Source organism: Lepisma saccharinum, chromosome 2, assembly GCF_977018435.1.
Source record: "Lepisma saccharinum chromosome 2, izLepSacc3.1, whole genome shotgun sequence".
Taxonomy (NCBI): Eukaryota; Metazoa; Arthropoda; class Insecta; order Zygentoma; family Lepismatidae; genus Lepisma; species Lepisma saccharinum.
Window position 1 is genome coordinate 128,102,071 of NC_139230.1, and position 19,071 is coordinate 128,121,141.

The 19,071-nt window shown below is 37.9% G+C and overlaps 1 protein-coding gene across 1 annotated transcript; it reads right to left on the bottom strand.

Moving 5' to 3' along the window:
* Positions 1-1,504: 1,504 nt before the first annotated feature.
* Positions 1,505-2,326, bottom strand: LOC145983635 (protein CFDP2-like). The gene has a single exon (XM_083116698.1). The coding sequence runs from the start codon at positions 2,324-2,326 to the stop codon at positions 1,505-1,507; it is 822 nt and encodes a 273-aa protein (XP_082972824.1).
* Between the last annotated feature and the right edge of the window lie 16,745 nt (positions 2,327-19,071).

Consider the following 19,071-nt stretch of genomic DNA (forward strand, 5'->3'; position numbering starts at 1 on the left):
GGCTTCATTTTCCTTGTCCTCTTTAGTCACCCGCATGATCTTACTCTTTTCTATATTAATCTTCATGCCTTTCCTTTTAAGTTCTTCATACCATTCTTCCACTGCTTGCTGAAGTCTCTCAGGTGTATCTGATATCAGTACGATATCATCGGCATATAATAGTGCTTGGATATATACTGGCCTTAATCTCCACATACCTATCTTCGTTCTGTGTGTTCGTCGTTTGCATATTTTAGCAATTTCGTCTAAAAAGACGTTAAATAGGATTGGACTGAGGCTGTCTCCTTGTTTTATGCCTTTCCCAATGTCAAATTCGCCATCTACTCTAATTGTTCCTACAGGATTATTATATACAATTTTTATTGCATTCAATAATCTTACTGGTACTTTCTTTGCCTCCAATGCTTCCCATACATATTGCCTAGGTACTGAATCAAAAGCAGCTTTTAGGTCTATAAAAGCTAGATATGTGTCCTTGTTCTTGGCAATTCTTTTTTCCATAATCGTTCTTATAGTATATATATGATCTTGTGTTTGCCTTTTAGGGCGGAATGCTGCTTGCTCCTCCTCCATATCTTCCTCCACCACTTTTCTGAGACGTCTTTCTAGTATCCTTGTGTATAATTTATAAGCGACTGATGAGAGGCATATTGCTCTGTAGTTATTACAGTCATAGCTACTGCCCTTCTTATGTAGTGGGATAATGATATTTTTCCTCCATTCATTTGGTATTTTGTTTTCCTTCCATATTCTTTGAAACATCTTGGTTAAATTCTTAACTACTTCCATACCTCCATATTTTATTAATTCTGGATGTATTCCATCTGATCCTGCTGCTTTTCCTGTCTTTATCAGTTCTATTGCTATTTGTATTTCATCTTCCTTTATTTCCCCTTCTATAGCTGAGTCTTGTACCTCCATGTATGGTTCATATATCACCCCTACCTCCTCTGGGTTATTATTTTCTTTCTGGAATTTTTCACCATAGTGTTTCCGCCATACATCCAACACATCCTTTTTTTCTGTGATCAATTTATCTCCATCTTTAATGGTTCTTATTGTTTTTCCATATTTTCCTCTCAAGTTCTTTACAACTTTCCAAAATTGCCTTGTATTCTTTTCTCTAGCTTTTTCTTCAACCATATTTCCAAATTTTTCCCAGGATGTTATTTTAGCTTCCTTCACTATTTCCTTGACTTCATTTCTTTTTTCAATGTATTTCCTTCTATGTTTTTCTGTCTGAGACATAATATATTTTTTCCATGCTTCCTTTTTGTTTTTTACTTTTTGTTTCACTTCTTCATTCCACCAAGACGTTTTCTTTTTTCTTGTATCTACTATTTTCTTTCCGCATACTTCTTCTGCAGATTTTATGAGTGCCTTTTTAATTCTCTTCCATATTTCTTCTATCTCTAGTTGTTCTACATCTGGTCCTTCTGTCAGTCTGGCTGTTACCTGTTCTTTATACTCTTCCTTCTTATCTTTTTTCTGTAACTCATTTATCTTAATTGTTTGGTATTTTTTCATTTGGTGGTCTCGTGAAGCGTGTGTCCACCATTAGTAATCTATGATCTGTACCCAGTTCAGCACCTCTTATAATTTTAACATCCATTATGTTTCTCCTAATACTACTGGTATATATTATGTAGTCTATTATGCTTTTAGCATTTCTTCCTTCAGCCTGGAAGGTTATTTTATGTGCCTCCTTATGTGGGAAGAAGGAGTTTCCAAAAAGCAACTGATTTTCTACACAAAACTCCAGTAATCTCTTGCCATTCTCATTCAATGTCTTTTCTCCCCCGTAGCTTCCCATACTACCATGGGCTACCTTCTTATCTTTACCTGTTCTTGCACTTAAGTCTCCCACTATCATTACATACCGTCCCTCCATTACTTCTTTATCTACTGTCCTCTGGAGTTGTACATAAAATTCTTCCTTATCAAGCACAGAGGCATCCTCTGTTGGTGCATATACTTGGATATATGATATTTTATATTCTATATCAAATTTAACTACAATTATTCTTGAGTTAACTGGTTCCAAGCCACTGACCTTTGTTTCGTATTCCTGACTTGTTACAATTCCTACCCCTTCTTTTGCTCTTCTTCCCTGTCTAACCCCTGAATATCTCAAGGTATATACCTCCTCAAGCCTTTGTATGCCATTTCCTTTCTTTCTTACTTCACTAATTCCCATTACGTCTATCTTACGTATCTTCATTTCCTGTACTAATTCAACTTCTTTTCCTAATATAGTTTTAATGTTCCATGTTCCCATTCTCGGTTTCCTTTTCCAGTCCGGTCGTTGTTGTGTTGATCTGTCCATTCCGAGGCTCCTGTTTTTTCTCTGAATCCGTTAATACCCTTGTGTGGGGGATTGGCCCAACGCAGGGTGGATTTATTTAGGGTTTACTCCCCTAGGGCAGTTGGCTTTACCATGCCTTTTTCACAATTACCAATATTCTCATCACTTCGAAAATTATTTCTCGAAGATAACTGCTATACTACAAGAAAGCAATTCAAAACTAAAGTAAAAGTTCAACTACATGCATTCCCAAGGACATTTACAATATTGGGGGGACAGAATACTTAAAAATTGTTGTTTTTACGTAAGGTAAAGGCTTGGGTAGTAGTTAGAGTTCTCGATTGGGCTGCTAGCAGTTCCAGGTTCGATCCTCCTCACGAGGTGTTCCTTTTTATTTTTCAATTATCCTTCTATTAATCAAGAACATTCTGGCATTTATTTGCAATAGCAGTGCATAGTGGTTACATTGTTCTGCATCTGGAATTTATATACAGGGTGTCGCAAAACTCTTTCAACAACGCTTGGGTGCTGGTAGATATCATAAAAACAAGTAACTTTTCCCTATAAAGTTTACCTCGAAAGCGCTTAGTTTCTGCGCTATAAGCGCTTAAAATCTATCCTGTATGTATGCAACCCAACACAGCGAACGCTTGCTGTGACATAACTACCAGGGGCGGGTGGCAGGGTTGCCACTAGCACCTGGCGCCGTAGCGAGCAGTGCTAACCACATCACCACGGAGTGTTTCGTGTATCGTGCAATATCAACAATTGCAAGGGACACGTGAGATAGGGTAAATCCACGAACGAACAAATGTAAACATGATGTGTTTGCTGCCTCGTTTCGAACATGCAGACTGCAATGTTATTACAATTTATTTGAAAATTATTTGCAATACTAGGAACATGCGAATTAAAAACTCTCTTTCTCTTCCTCTCTCTCTTTCTTTCTCTCTCTCTCTCTCTCTCTCTCTCTCTCTCTCTCTCTCTCTCTCTCTCTCTCTCTCTCCACTCAAACTGGTTCATCTTGAATGCTCTATTAAAGAAGTTGTAGGATGAAATTAACATTTCATTGAACGGAATTACATTGAGTTCGGTACAAACTGCATGTACTACTTTGTTCCGCACTTAACGATATCGCTTGATTTTGGTACATCAAGAGAAATCCTCATAATTTACACTCTTTTCATGTGTGGGAATTAGTTTTCTCATTTTGTGTCTTTGCTTCCCATTCTTATCATCGAACGTGAAAAAAGATAATCAAAAGGAAACCATTGAGTACACGTCATAAATTGTACATACCTATCATTCATTGTAGCAACTTGATATCGACATTGAAATGTAAGAGTAACATTTTCGGAAGACACCAAAACGTTAACTTTTATTTCACCCTAGAAATCACGTTTTGTAGCAAACCAGCGGGATTTTGACATCTAGATGATTTTCCAGGATAATTCTTATGAATTTCTATTCTTCTCATTGTACGTCATTTTCACGTCCTATCTCACGTGTCCCTTGCAATTGTTGATATTGCATGATACACGAAACACTCCGTGGTGATCTGGTTAGCACAGCTCGCTACGGCTCCAGGTGTCTCGGATTTAAATCCTGACCTAGATATTGGTGTCATTTGTTATTTCATCATATCATCCTCATCTTCGCGATTAACCAAAGGTGGCAGAAAAGCGAATTAAAATAAACCAAATCAATCAATCAATTATGGAGATATTTTAGAATGAGTAATCTTGAATTTCAGTCTGTCCATTATTTGTCTTGGTCAGTTTATAAATACTGTCAATGCTTCTTACAATATCGAAAGTATCATTAATGTTTTGGATTTTGCTCAGGCAAGACTCCCAAGTTGTTGTTTTCAAGTCGTCTCTCTTAACGAGGAACGCTAGTGGCAACCCTGCTGTGGTTAGCACAGCTCGCTACGGCGCCAGGTGCTAGTGGCAACCCTGCCACCCGCCCCTGGTAGTTATGTCACAGCAAGCGTTCGCTGTGTTGGGTTGCATACGTACAGGATAGATTTTAAGCGCTTATAGCGCAGAAACTAAGCGCTTTCGAGGTAAACTTTATAGGGAAAAGTTACTTGTTTTTATGATATCTACCAGCACCCAAGCGTTGTTGAAAGAGTTTTGCGACACCCTGTATATATATAAAAAAACAAATAAATGAATTGACACACGTTCAAAGGGATATTTTCATGTATAAGATCGTGAATTATGATACTCTAACGATAATTGTGTACTACTTCAAAAACATTGAAAAATGTTAATGCATTAACTATTTATATTTGTGGCAATTCAGGACATACTATTTTTACCCATTTTCCTACTCGAGTTCAATGCAAGGATACCTCCGCAAATATCGACTGAAAAGTTTTCATCATGTCCAATTCTCCATTAAATGATTTCACCTATTCGTACTAACTTCGTTTTCTTTGTTACAAACGAGTATTCTTTGCACATTACATGTAGGAGGAGAGTTAAATATACATTTCACGTTGGTCAGCATCTCCTACTTACTTTCAGGAGCGAAAGCAAAATTGCATCATTCTTATAAATAATAAAATTACATTCATGTTTTTAGTGATATAATCGCAGGTAAAATCAAAGATCTTACGTGGAAGATTTTATTTTGTTGTGAACTCAGCCAAAAGGCATATCGCACCAATCTAATACACTCCAATGCATTTCAAAATGTTATTGAATTTTTCATGTCAATAATTTGATCAATGCATCAATACTTGATGCCGAGACGATATTTTCTGTAAATACCTCTTCTCTCCTCTCATCTCCAGTCCCTTCTGTTCTTCTCTCCCCTCCTTCTCCTCTGATTTTATCTCATCGCCTTCCCTACTTTTCTCGCATGTTTTCTCCACCCCACTCTTCTCCACTCCTCTTATCTCCTCTCCTTCCTGTCTAAGATTTGCGACTCCACTGTACTTTTCTTATCGTTCTTCTCTTTTTCTCTCTTTTGTTCTACTCTCCACTCCCCTCTTTTCGTCTCCTCCTCTCCGCTCCTCCTCTTCTGTCATCTCGTTTTTCTTCTCGTATCTCCTTTTGCTCCATTTTCCTCATCTCTCTTAGAATATTTTTTCTTTCTCCTCATTACTTCTCCTATCCACTTCTGTCGTCTATTTTCTTCCCACATGTACTTTACCTCTTCCCCTTTCTCTGTTCTCCTCTCTTTTATCACCTTTCGTTTCCTTTCGCCTCTTTTCCTTTCTGTAGACTCATCAGCGATGAAATACTAGAAAACCTATTATTTTTTCTTTCAGAAAGAATTTTGTCATTTTCGATGTAATAGTGATATTTTTATAATTTTTTACAACAATATTTGTTTTTATTTCTTTCGCGTATTTCATAAATATCTATTGTCCTTGTGGCAACCCTGAAATTGAGCCTAACTCTACAGGCAACCGACCAACTCCTTGTGTAAATTGGGTTTCCTAGTTTAAAATGTCGTTGTCTTAAAACTTTTGAGAGACACTGTACAGTCAACGGCAAAGATAATGGTAGGCAAATTGTCTATCGTTATTTTCATTACTTTTCATTCTACATCCTGTGATGTTTTATGGAATAAAATTATGTTGGTGCGAAACAGGCGTTGCCCTCTGCTTATTGATGTCTTTATTTCAATTCATTATCATCATATTGTGCAGTACAAACCGAATAAAAATAATGATGGACAATTCGCCTTCTGTTTCTTTTGCCGTTGGGCGTACGATCTTTGTGTGTGTCTCTTCATCAATTTAATCATAACATCGCTCATCCTCATCTTCGAAATTAGCCAAAAACGACAAAGAAGAGAACTAGAATGAACCAAATCAATCAATCAATCAATCAATCAATCAATCAATCAATCATGCACATTAAACAATAGAACAATACAAGAATACTGCTTTGGCTCAATATATTTATATATATATATATATATATATATATATATAGTACTTAAATTCTTCATTTGATGTCAGTTGAAATATGAATTACGTAAATAGTATTTCTGTATTGAGATCGTACTACACTCTGTAAAAAAAAAATAGCATCACTTCATTATTTTTGGTCGTCGGCATTTCGCTCGTGAATTATCAGTTGTTTTATTGATTTAATTCGACTTGTCGATTTGTTTTCCTAACAATTATATAAAACACTATATCTGTACAATATATTTTTATTATTTAAGTCATAGTTACGTACATAATGCACTTGACAGTACTAATATAAAAATTATTGCAAATATAGCTTGTGGAACGTTTTCGCACAAAGACAATTTTTACAAGTAAAAAGGTTGAACAAAGGTTTTAAATCCATCATGATATGTTAATTTGAAATGATAGTAAGTAAATACATTGACTAGTACTTAGTGTGGCCACCCCTGGCCTTCCTAAGTGCTTCCAACCTTCGAGGCATGCTATGAATGAGATTTTGACAATATTCGACCTCAATTTCATTCCAAACATGTACAATTGCTGCCATAAGTTCCTCTTTTGACCTGTACGTCTAATTACCAAGTTTTTTGCACACCATAGCCCACAGGTTTTCTATAGGATTCATGTCTGGATAGTTGGGTGACCACCAAAGTCTTTCAATATTCATATCATGAAACCAGTTATTCACCACCTGAACACGGTGACAGGTTTCATTATCGTCTTGAAAAATAAAGTAGTTCAAATTCTGTCCAGAAAAATGATCTCCTGCAGTTTGTAGAACTTTCCGATTCAGGATTTCCAGATATTGATCAGCCTTAACTGTCCCTGTGCAAATATGCATCCTGCCAATCCCCTTTGCAGAGAAACATGCCCAAATCATTACACTGCCACAAAACTTTTGAGTTTCTAAACTAGAAGATTTTGCAAGTTCTTCTCCCTTCCGCATCCACAGTTTAACTGAGCTGTCATTCCCCAGCAATTTAAATCGTTTTTCTTCAGAAAATATCACATGTTCCCAATCTGCATCATTCCATGCACCATAACGTGTGACAAACTCACGTCTAGCTTTTGCATGTGCGTCAGCAAGTCTGGGTTTTTTACGTGGGACGTGTTTAGAAACACCCTGTTTCTTTAGTCGGGATACTACAGTAGCATGAGTAAGATTAACTCCCACCTTATTTTGAAGTTTATGTGCAATTTGGCGTGAACTCATTCATCTGTTCTTCAGTGCCATCTCCTTTATCATACGATCCAGTCAAGGTGATGTCTTTTTCTTTCTGCCACAGTGACTTCTCAGTGATGATTTTCCATGTTCTTGTTACTTTTGCAGGCAGCGGCTAACTGTGGATTGATGCATTTGAAGTTGTCGACCAATTTCTCTCTGAGAATGACCATCCATATGCAAAGCAAGAACCATTCCTTGCTTACGTGGTGAAATGCCACACTTTCTGCCCATTTTTTTCGAGAAAACACGCTCAAATACACTACACAGCACCAGAACACTTCACAAATATGATAACGTATACAAACTGTCAATAATGAACATGTAGTTGCAACATAAAACACGTCAGAAGTTGCACTACTAACAATCGTTTTACAGATTCCTGACAATTGATTACAAAGCCTTGCAGCAGTAACTGATTGCAACACCCTCCAGCGGATACTCCAAACACTAAATCAACATAAGAATAACACCACACTACGCAGTGAATCCAGACCAATACTTCAATCAATTGATTTGAAGTTGTGCAGGAAAGATGCATGCATACGAAACTCAAAATTGTCAACATCCGTAATAAGAATACAGTGATGCTAATTTTTTTTTACAGAGTGTATTTTGTATTGTGACTCTTAGATATAAGAGTTTGAATGTTATGTGTTGAATGGGTTACAAATCATTTCAAGCAATCGGTTTTCCTGCTTTGCGCACAGACCCACCTCCCCCATACAACAGCTTCGTTTTGTGTGATATTCCTTGTTCCTTGCAGGGAGGAGGGTGAAACTGGTACTTAGCTTGTTTGTGCATACGGGGTTGAGAACTTCGCTGCGCTGCACGTTGCGTCAGACTCATCCGCACATGGCAGAGCTATATCGGATTTGCCAGACAGATCCAGTGTTGCCAGTTGTATTAGAATTATGCTACACCAATTCTGGCTAGATTGTTCTCTAAACTTATTACTTACGCTTCTTGATCTTCTCTTCACTGTCATAAAAAGAAGCATTTGAAAGGTGTGTTCTCTTGTATCATTACATGCATATTATGTGTGCTTGTCAACGGTGATATATGGACATTTAATGAAATTTTTAACGCCGCTGATACATGGACATAAGTCTGTAAAAAAGTAGGACACCGAAACTATGGGAAAGAAGTATACTGTGATAGAGAAACCAACACAAATGCCATTTCCGTGGCTCAAACCAGCACCATTTGGCGTTGAGAGGTGAACTGACATACACGAGTTCGCAGAAATATTGCATATGAAATTCGTTATTCGTCTGATATTGAATACCCAATGATGCTTTCGCTTATGAAGTAAATACATTATTAGGACTTTGCCAGATTTCAGAAAACACAAACACACAGACATACGTAAATATATGAATAAGAGATTGTTAATTTGGAAATAAATGTCTAAGTTGTATTTTTATGCTCTTGTGAACATATAATAATGGAAAGTAAAGTCTCTTATTGTTAAAAAGAATTACCAATTTATATTTGCTTAAAGAGTATTTATCACAATATACATTGCAATTATACATTCAACATAGTATGTTGAAACAATGCCTTTTGTTATGGATTTTGGTGGATTTAAGACTCAACAAAACTCTATCGAGAAAAGACCTACAGTTTAAATCCTACCTAAAGTAGAATTCGAGTCACTATTTCCCTCCACCGGTTATCGAACCCAGTGCCCCTTGATTGCAAGGCGACGTTGTAACATTATGTTACCGGGCACAGCGCGTTACATCATGTTTTTATTTTGTAAGTAAACATTCATCAATTCTCTCATAATCATCGTCGCGATTAGCCAAAAATGGCCAAAATTCAACGCTAAGTAACAAAAATAAAATCAAATGCCATCAGTGAGGCACGTATTGCTCGCAGCAAAGTCCTATTTTTCAAAATGAAACCATAAAATTCAGGACATGCCCCTATCCAAGTAGGTAATATTACATTTTGTGTTTATCACGGTTATTAAGGTTTATAAATCTTGTTTAGACTTATCTGCTGACTAAACGTTGCTCATTACTGAAAACTTGCTTTCAGTTTGCTGTGTACAACGTACTCAATAATATTTTAACATGCCTATAAAATTGGGAAAAAATCGATATGACAACCCTGTATTTCATACTATTTACATTTCCCTGTTCGGCTGTATACAAACAGCATTCCGATTTTCGACTTTATACCTTCATAAAATTAAACCAAATGTGACAATCCTGCATATTTTGTTTTGCCGGTTTTCAACTTTCTAGTGTCAGGATTTTTAAAAAGTTGGATATGACAACTCTGTATTTCAAATTAAAACGTTTTATATTTGGCCGTGTTTACGATAAAATTAATAAGCAGGATTCCGATTTTCAACTTCATACATTAAAAAATCGAAAAGTTAAAATTAGCGACCTGAATTTTTAATTACTTTAAACTTTCCCCTTTCGCTACATTCAAAGTATCGTACATGACCAGCGTAAACCAAAAGTTAGATATGGCTATCATGCACCAGCGAGTGTTTTTCAGGAACACCTGTCTGCCTGTCTATCTTCCTCCGTACACGTTGTTTCGCCTTTTTTCCTAGCCTTGGGAAGGTCGAATGGATTGTCTGCAGTAGTTTGGCCAATGTTACTCGAACCAATATTTCGGCCTCCCCGATGGCGCAGTGGTAGCGTTGTCTCCTTGTAATCAGGGGGTCCCGGATTCGATACCCGGTGGAGGCACAAGTGGTTCGGATTCCACTTTAAACTGTAGGTCCAGTCACAATTAGCCATACTGTGCATGAAGTGGACTTAAAACACCAATTCAATCATTCAATCCATCGAACCAATATTCCGGAATAACTCACTTCTCCGTTCTCCCGCGGTGTGGACAGTAACGTCGGGCCGATATGCCGAAGTCCTTAACCCGAACCAGAAATCATGGGCGTCCGGAAGGGAGGGGACAAGGGGGGCCGTGGCCCCCCATGGAAAATGAAAGTCAACCAAGAATTATATATTTCATTTCAGCCACAATAATGTGTGTTAATTGGGGTGTAAGGAGTGACCGACCTTCCACGTAGTACACCCAAATGTCAACCTCACTTCCACGCTAGTGCACGCTGGACTGAAGACTAACGAGGCTCTGGCGACTGGCCCCATGGCCAGTATAATTTTGTTTGTATTGTCCTGTTCTTTTGTCCTTATGTGTGCTGAGTGCCCCTTTACAGCCTCAGCTTTTAACAGAAGTCAGAACATTTTAATTTTTTTAGTTATGCAACGTTAGAGTTGTTATTTGTAATGGTAAGGGGCTGGCCCCCGTATAATGTGACGGGAGAAAAATAGCCTACGTGCTGACGCTCCCACAATTTTAAAATCAAATTCAAATTCAAATGTGTGTTAATTATTGCACGAACATGATAAATTTAAATGTAAGAAATGTTTTTTGAGGGAAGAACACTATTATTGGGGAAAATATGCCATGTTGCCGAATCCCGCTGCTCCGCTCGGAGCGGAGCGGGCTAAGACATCACTCCCCTCCGGAGCGGAGCGGATCATTTCTTAGAATCTCGCTCCTCGCTCCGTAGCGTGGGCAGCAGCCGGAGCGTTGATCCGCTCCGCTCCGAGACCCTGGCTGACACAAACTGCAGCCCATAATGTATTCAAATAAGCCAAGGTTATTCACTTGGTATAATATAATACATTTCAAATGTCCAACAATCGGGAAATAGAATAGACTACTAACATGGCCACTGTTAAACTCATGACTATCGTGAGTTTAAGATTTCTTGTGGCAAGAAACCTGTTCACCGCAACTGGATTGATTGAATTGTTGTGTGAAGTCCACTTTATGCACAGTAAGGCTAATCGGAACTGGACCTACAGTTACAGTAGGATCCGAACCACTATGTGCTTCCACCGGGTATCGAACCCGGGACCCCTTGATTACAAGGTGATGATGCTACCACTCCGCCATCAGGAAAGCACCCCGCAGCATGAGTCCGAACATTTTTCAGTACTTAGGTTTTTAGCACTTTGAGCTGGCCTCCGTGGAGGAGTGGTTAGCACATCGCGCTACGACGTTAGGTGTCCCGGGTTCGAATCCCAGCCTGGGCATGGATGTTTGTGAGTGTCCATTCATTAATTTCATCATGTCATCACTCATTTCCATCTTCGTAAATTAGCCAAAGTGGCACAAAAAGCGATGTAAAATAAAGCAAATAATAATAATAAAAACAATAGCACTTTGATGTTGAACTTCAGTTGTATCGCGTTTGTTGGAAGGTGCGCGTTTTAGCCACATATCCAAACTCATTTTTCATTTGTGAAACTCACACGCAAAATGAATATGTCACACAAGTCAGCTCGTGACACCAACTGAACGAAAAACAAACATTTATACAGTACAATAACAACTTAAAGCGTTTGTTTTTACACTTCAATACACGAACACAAGAATTAAGATCGGAACTGAAAATGTGCTGGACAGGTATGGTAAGTAAACGGATGGTAACATTTTAAATAATTTTGATCAATAAAACCAAATAATTGTTAAAAGGAAAATCAGCTAATGCTATACTTTTAATTCTCCTATGCAAAAAGCGAAATTTACATTACCAGAACTTAGTTAAATTACTATGTTAATTGCAGACGCTATTGTTACGTTTCTCATGAAGTATGATCGACAAGGAGCGCTCGGCCGTTAACAGAGGGATGGGAGAAGAGTGCAGAAAGCTGTACACAACTCTAAATTGCAAGAAAGAGAGATAGAGAGAGAGAGAGAGATAAATGAGCGAGTACATAGTTGGCCATTGTGTAGCTACTTGTGCGATCAGCTCCAATAAATAAGTGCCAATTTTAAAAATTTACTGCCGGTATGCTTTTTGAAATCTTAATTTACTACCGGTATGCCATATCGGCCCAATTCGACCACTGTCCCCAGTGGAAGCACATGGCACACTTTAAACTGTAGGTCTAGTCCGGATTAGCCTGTCTGGTTTTTGATTACAGATATGTCACTGTTTAATGTTATTTGTACAGATACACTGATAACTAAATCCGTCGATTATAAATTGTGATGTAGGACCTCCCGGTGGCGTAGTGGTAATGTTGTTACCTAGTAATGAAAGGGTCCCTTACGATGACGCAGTGGTAGAGTCGTCGTCTTGTAATCAAGTGGTCCCGGTTCGATTGTGAGTATGACTCCTCCGACTGTTGTCCAGGGGTTTTTCTTCACAGTTTCTGCTCAGGCCAACATATCTTACTTAATATGATAGACATGAAAAATATTACTATTCTTTAGATTTTCACAATTTTAGAAGTTCTGTGAGATTCTGTTATTCGGAAAATATTTGATACATTTTAGTTTATAGTTATTCAATTTTAACCATCACCGCGTTTATTTATAAGGACATCGTTATGCGAATGGTGCAGTACAGTAAGGATCAGAATCTGTTATACACGCAATATAGAAAGAGTGCTTTCAAAGTAGCACATTTGAGTTGCGACTCGCAAAGTTAATGGGCATAGTGTTAACAGGCATGCTGATTATGTAGTTATTATTAAAAAAAAATACAGGAGAAACTATTTCGTAAGGCTAATTTTAAATTAGTTTTGCTTGTGGCTGTACAAATAAACGCTTTAAGTCCTGATGCATCCTATTACTTGTTACATACAAGAACACGAAGCGTGAAAATAGTGTCGAACCCTTCGTATTTCCTTCTTTTTGCTGACTGTTAAAAAATGATCAGTTTCCGGATAAATATTTAGTTAAAAACATGATTTTGCAAAACGGACTGATACATTCCTTTAGTGTGTCACTAATATCTTTAGTAACACTTTAATCGGTTTCCAAACGTATTAATTATTCCTGAAGTGATATGAACTTATGTTCTAAATAAATACGAATTTTAATTAAATCATTCTACAGAACTTGTACAGTGTCTCTCAAAAGTTTTAGGACAACGACATTTTAAACTAGGCAACCCAATTTACACAAGGCGTTGGTGCGTTGCGTGTGTTAGGCTCAATTTCAGGGTTGCCACATGCACAATAGATATTTATAAAATACGCGAAAGGAATAAAAACAAGTAATATTGTATAAAATTATGAAAAATATCACTATTATATCGCAAGTGACAAAATTCTTTCTGAAAGAAAAAAAGTTTTCTTAGTATTTCATCGCTGATGAGTCTACAGAAAGGAAAATAGGTGAGAGAAAACGAAAGGTGACAAAGGAGAGGAGAAAGAGAAAGCGAAAGGAGAAGAGGAAATGTAGAGGAGAGAAGAAAGAGAGGATAAACGAGGATAGGAGATGTAGTGAGGAGAATGGAAAAAGATTCTAGGAGAGATGAGGAAAATGGAGCAAAGAAGAGAGAAGAGGAGAAGAGGAGACGAGAGGAGGGAAGTGGAGAGTAAAGTAAAGGAGAGATAAAGAGAAGAACGAAAAGAAGAGGAGAAGAGTGCAGTGGAGTCGGAAATTTAAGACAGGAGAGGAGATACGAGGAGTGGAGATGAGTGGGATGGAGATAAGGTGCGAGAAAAGTAGGGAAGGCGATATGAGATAAAAGCAGATCGAGCAGAAGGAGGGGAGAGGAGAAGAACAGAAGGGATTGAAGAGAAGAGGTAGTTGCAGAAAATATCGTCTCAGCGTCAAGAATTGATGCATTGGTCAAATTATCGACATGAAACATTCAATAACATTTTGAAATGTATTGGAGAATGTATTAGATCGGTTCGAAATGCCTTTTGGCTTAGTTCAGAGCAAGGTAAAATCTTCCATGTAAGATCTTTGATTTTACCTGCGATTATACCACTAAAAACATGAATGTAATTTGAATATTTATAAGAATTATCCAATTTTTGTCCACTTCTCGGTTCGTTGAAATGGAGATTTTGTAATTTAATATTTCCCCTCACCCCATCGTTAATTCCAAACTGAATCATTCCGTTTCACACGGCGTGGACAATGAACACAATGGGATAGGTCTAAAACTTACGAAAATTTTCTGCCACCGGAAGGGTTTGAACCTACGACCATCAGATTGACAGTCCTGAACGGTAAACACTACCCTACAAGCTTTCGCTCCTGAAAGTAAGTAGAAGGAGCTGACCAATGTGAAATGTAGATGCAACTCTCCTCCTACATGTAATGTGCAAACAATACTTGTTTGTAACAAAGAAAACGAAGTAGCACGACTCGGCGAAAACATTTAATGGAGAATTGCACATGATGAAAACTTTTCATTCGATATTTGGGGAGGTATCCTTGCATTGAACTCGAGTGGCAAAAGGGGTAAAATTAGTATGTCCTGAATTGCCACAAATATAAATAGTTATGTCATTAATATTAGTCAATGTCTTTGAAGCAGTACACAATTATCGTTAGAGTATCATAATTCACGATCTTATACATGGAAATATCCCTTTGAATGTGTGTCAATTCATTTATTTGTTTATTTTTTTATAAATTCCATATGCATAACAATGCAGTCACTATACACTGCTATTACAAATAATGTTACCATGCTCTTGTTTATAATAAAAAGAGAATTAAAAAAAATAACACCTAGTATGGAGGATCGAACCTGGGACCGCTAGCAGCTCAATCGAGAACTCTAACCACTATTTTTTTTTTTTATAAAGGAAATACCCCCTACACGGAGGTATCTCCCACCATTCACTCTTTTTCTCACTTTTACACTTTTCAATTCTTACATATTTCTTTGTTTCTTATCAACTGGACGAACACAAATACCCATGCCTTACCCGGGACTCGAACCCAGAACCCCTGGCGTTGTAGCGCGCTCTGCTAACCACTTTTTTTTTTATATATTGTCTCATTCTGATATACAAGTTATGGAATTACATTGTTTTTGACATAAGTGTAGTACTGCTATTACAATTCGTATTTCTATCTGGTTAACCTTTACATTTTTGTTTGACCTAAATTAAGTATAAAGCACTAATAAGAAATTTGCATACCATTTCTTCCTTGCTTGGAGAGGAATTTTTTCATATTGTTCTTGCAAGAAGATACTGAATTGTTTCTTAAAACTGCTCTCGTCATTGTGAAATATATATAATAAGTATTCTGTTATCAACCATTGTACTGCTCGTTGTTTTGTTGGTGGATAAAAATTGAAAGCAGGAAAAACTATATCTGTATCCGTAAACTTTGTTAATGAGATGCGGCATATACGACTGAGCATTGTTCGCAATTTGTTCCACGCCGTGGAGGAGTTGCGACACTTGGTTATCCTGTGGGCTAAAGAGTCAGGCACGTTGCATGATATACAGTTAGGAGAGTCACTGATTCCATATTGGTATGTCCTATCTCTTGTCACTATAACACGATGAACCACTTTGTACCATATTGATTGGGCAGCTTTTGAAAGGTGTTTGACGGAGACATTTTCCCATATTTGTGGCCAATTATGTGTATTGAAATCCCTGACTATTCGTGGTACTGTGTGCTTGAAACTATTGATTTCACTATATAACTTTTTAACAGATGGTGTAATTGTCTCATGTCGTAATAACTGGTAGCATACCTGTAAAGCGATGTCCTTATAAAACGAAAATCTTTTGGGGATACTTTGGATATCGATGGGAGCTTCAAATGGAATGTCCTGTATTATCGTCTGTATACATGCTTGGGTCGTTGACTCGTGCAGTGAGAAAGCTGTTTTAAGGCCAGTCTGTACAAACAATGCTCTTGCCTGTGTGTTCACGTGTATTAGTGCCAAACCACCTGTCTTCTCTGATAACGTGACCTCATTTATTGCCACCCGGAAAATTGTATCGTGCCACAAAAAGCAGCCAACAGCTTTGTTGACCTTAGCTAAGTGCTGTGTTTTGAAGGGCAGGATTTTTGCTACATACCAAAGTTTAGAGGGAGCAAAAACGTTGATAAATCTTACTCGTGTTTTTAAACTCAGAGAGCGCATCTTGTTCACTCTGAGGACGTAGATTGCCCTCTCGCACGTGAGATTACTATTGGCTTCGATCGTTTCATCGATATTTGCATAGAAGTTTATACCTAAAACTTTTATTTTCTTGTCTACAGGGATCTCCATATTGTTTGTGAAAGGATTCTCCTTGCCAAGGGGCATTAGGAATGACTTTCGATTGTTTAGTTTTGCTCCTGATGTGAGCTCAAAAGTATGTATTTGGCTTTTAACACTGTACAGATCTCTTTCATCCTTGAGAAAAATCGTGACGTCGTCCATGAAACTGCCAACTTGTATTATGGTGGAAGCCATAGAAATGCCCTGTAAATGATGCTGGATACTAAACAAAAAGGGGGCTATTGTGAGGACGTACAATGTGCTACTCAAGGGACTACCTTGTAGTACACCTCGTCGCATTTTAAAACTTGTTGTCAAGAAACCATTTATTTTGAGTTTTAGCAGCATATGATTATATAATGTTTTTATCCAATTAAGAAAAGTGTCTCCGAAGCCATATGCTTCTAAGACTTTGTACAGATATTCGTGGCTCACTCTGTCATATGCTTGAGAAAAATCTAAAGATAGAATTGCCTCTGATGCATTCTTATTTTGTTTGGTAATAATTACGTCTCTTATCGTTTGTAGCAAGTGATGTATACTTTGGGACGTATTACAAGCGAACTGTAAATTGCCAATAAGTTTAACCATATATTTTTTAAACGCTGATTTATGCACCTACTTATAAGTTTGATGTCACTGCTCAATATGGAAATTGGCCTAAAATCTGTGACGAACTTTGGATTTGCCTTTTTGGGAACTAACACTATAACTCCCGTGCTACTGGTCTTCCCTATGGTCCCTGTTGTCAACACTTCGTTGACCCATTCCGTTAATTCGTCTCCTATTAGATCCCAGAAACATTGATAGAATTCTGATGGTAATCCATCTTCGGCTGTAGTTTTATTCCTCGGAGCTTTGAATACTGCATCATGAACCTCCTTTTTACTAAACGGTTGTGTGAGCTCAGTTCTTTCATTTTCTGTCAGTGACGCAGGGAGGTAGTTCAAAAAATTGCATTGCGTTTCTGTTGGATTAAAGGCTTGACCAAGAAGATTTTTATAGTATTGCAAAAACCTGTCGTGTATACTATGAGGACTGGTGACAACTTCACCGGAATCTAAAGTTAATTTATGAATAACGTGACTCCTGGCGTGTTTATGTTCTTGAAGAATGTGACTTAGTGTGGCTTGCTCGTCTGGGTCTATAGGAAGAATCTTGCTCTTTATTATTGCTGCAGATTTTCGTTTCCTATGTATAGCAAGTAATTGCGCTTTTATTTCATTTGCATAAGGACGATCGAAATTACCTTGCAATGCTAAACGATGGAGATCATTCAAGACTGCATACAAAAAATTATATTTGTTTCTTTGATCTCTACTAACCTCTGCACTGAAGAATTTACTGACCTGACGAAATTTAGGCTTAACTCGAGTTTCCCACCACTCGATTAGGGTCTTGTGCACTGGCCGAGAGGCCTTGAGTTCGTTCCACGTTTCCCTGATTAGCTGGACATAACTACCATTGCGTAATAATGTGCTATTTAAAAGCCAGTATCCGCTACCTTGTCGGGGTTTGATCAAATCTAAATTTATTTTGAGAATTGGGACACTATGATCACTAAAGCATACTGGAAAATTTTGAACACTAATGATATATTCCTGAAATCTTGGTGCGACATAAAACCTATCGATCCTTGACGCACTATTGGAGGTGATATGTGTGTAACCTTGACTTTCGCCATTGGTGTGTATCCAAGCGTCACGCAGTTGTAACCCCTGCGTTAATTCATAGAGCGCACGTGAGAAGTTGTATCCTGGATTTTGATCTTGTGAACGAATTACGCAGTTAAAATCTCCCACTAATTAAAGTTCGTGGGATCTTAAAAGTATCTAGCAGGTAAACCAGTTAACTGATGGGGTGATGTAAACTACTCATCATTCATCCTCTTGATGAGACCACTCGTCATTGACATGACGAGTTATTGCTTGGCATGCGAAAGGTACAAATTACACAAAGGAATTACACTACTGAAAAGACAATGGCAACTCGTTGGATTTTGTGAACCGTTGAACCTGTATCATGGCTGGGTGTAGGATAATTACCTGTCTAACTGAAGTCTCTGAGCTGAATCGAAAATAGCGAAGTCCTCTGTAAGCTTCTCTCTAAGTGTTGACCAAAGCGTGCTTCCACTATCGACCTCCTGTCTTGCTGACCTCCTCTCTCTACCAACTCAATTCCCAAAGTCCAGTCACTTCCCAGCTTGTCTCACCTCTATATTCCCTGGCCATCGAGCTCTTCCTCGATGCCGAATCGCCGAATCGTGTTTATTATAATTGCTACCATGCAAACCGCTGACACCAAACCCAGAAGTGTTACCTGTTTCCTGAATGCTCAGGAGGTTTGCATGGCACAACACAATGCATTGTAAACATGCCTAAGAGGCTTGAGACAGCTGAGAAAAACAAGTGAATGCCCTGGTCAACATGAAGCGTTCAGAGAGACTTAATAAAATAAACATACAATCTTAGGGATTGATACGTTCGCGCCTCCTAGGAAAAATTTTCTCCTTTGAAAATTTAAAAGTCAAATCGCAAAGCTTGACATGACTCAGGTTCGCCAATTCCATATAT

Coding starts and splice junctions, on each gene's coding strand:
- LOC145983635 (XM_083116698.1), bottom strand. CDS start 2,326: ATGGACAGATCAACACAACAACGACCGGACTGGAAAAGGAAACCGAGA.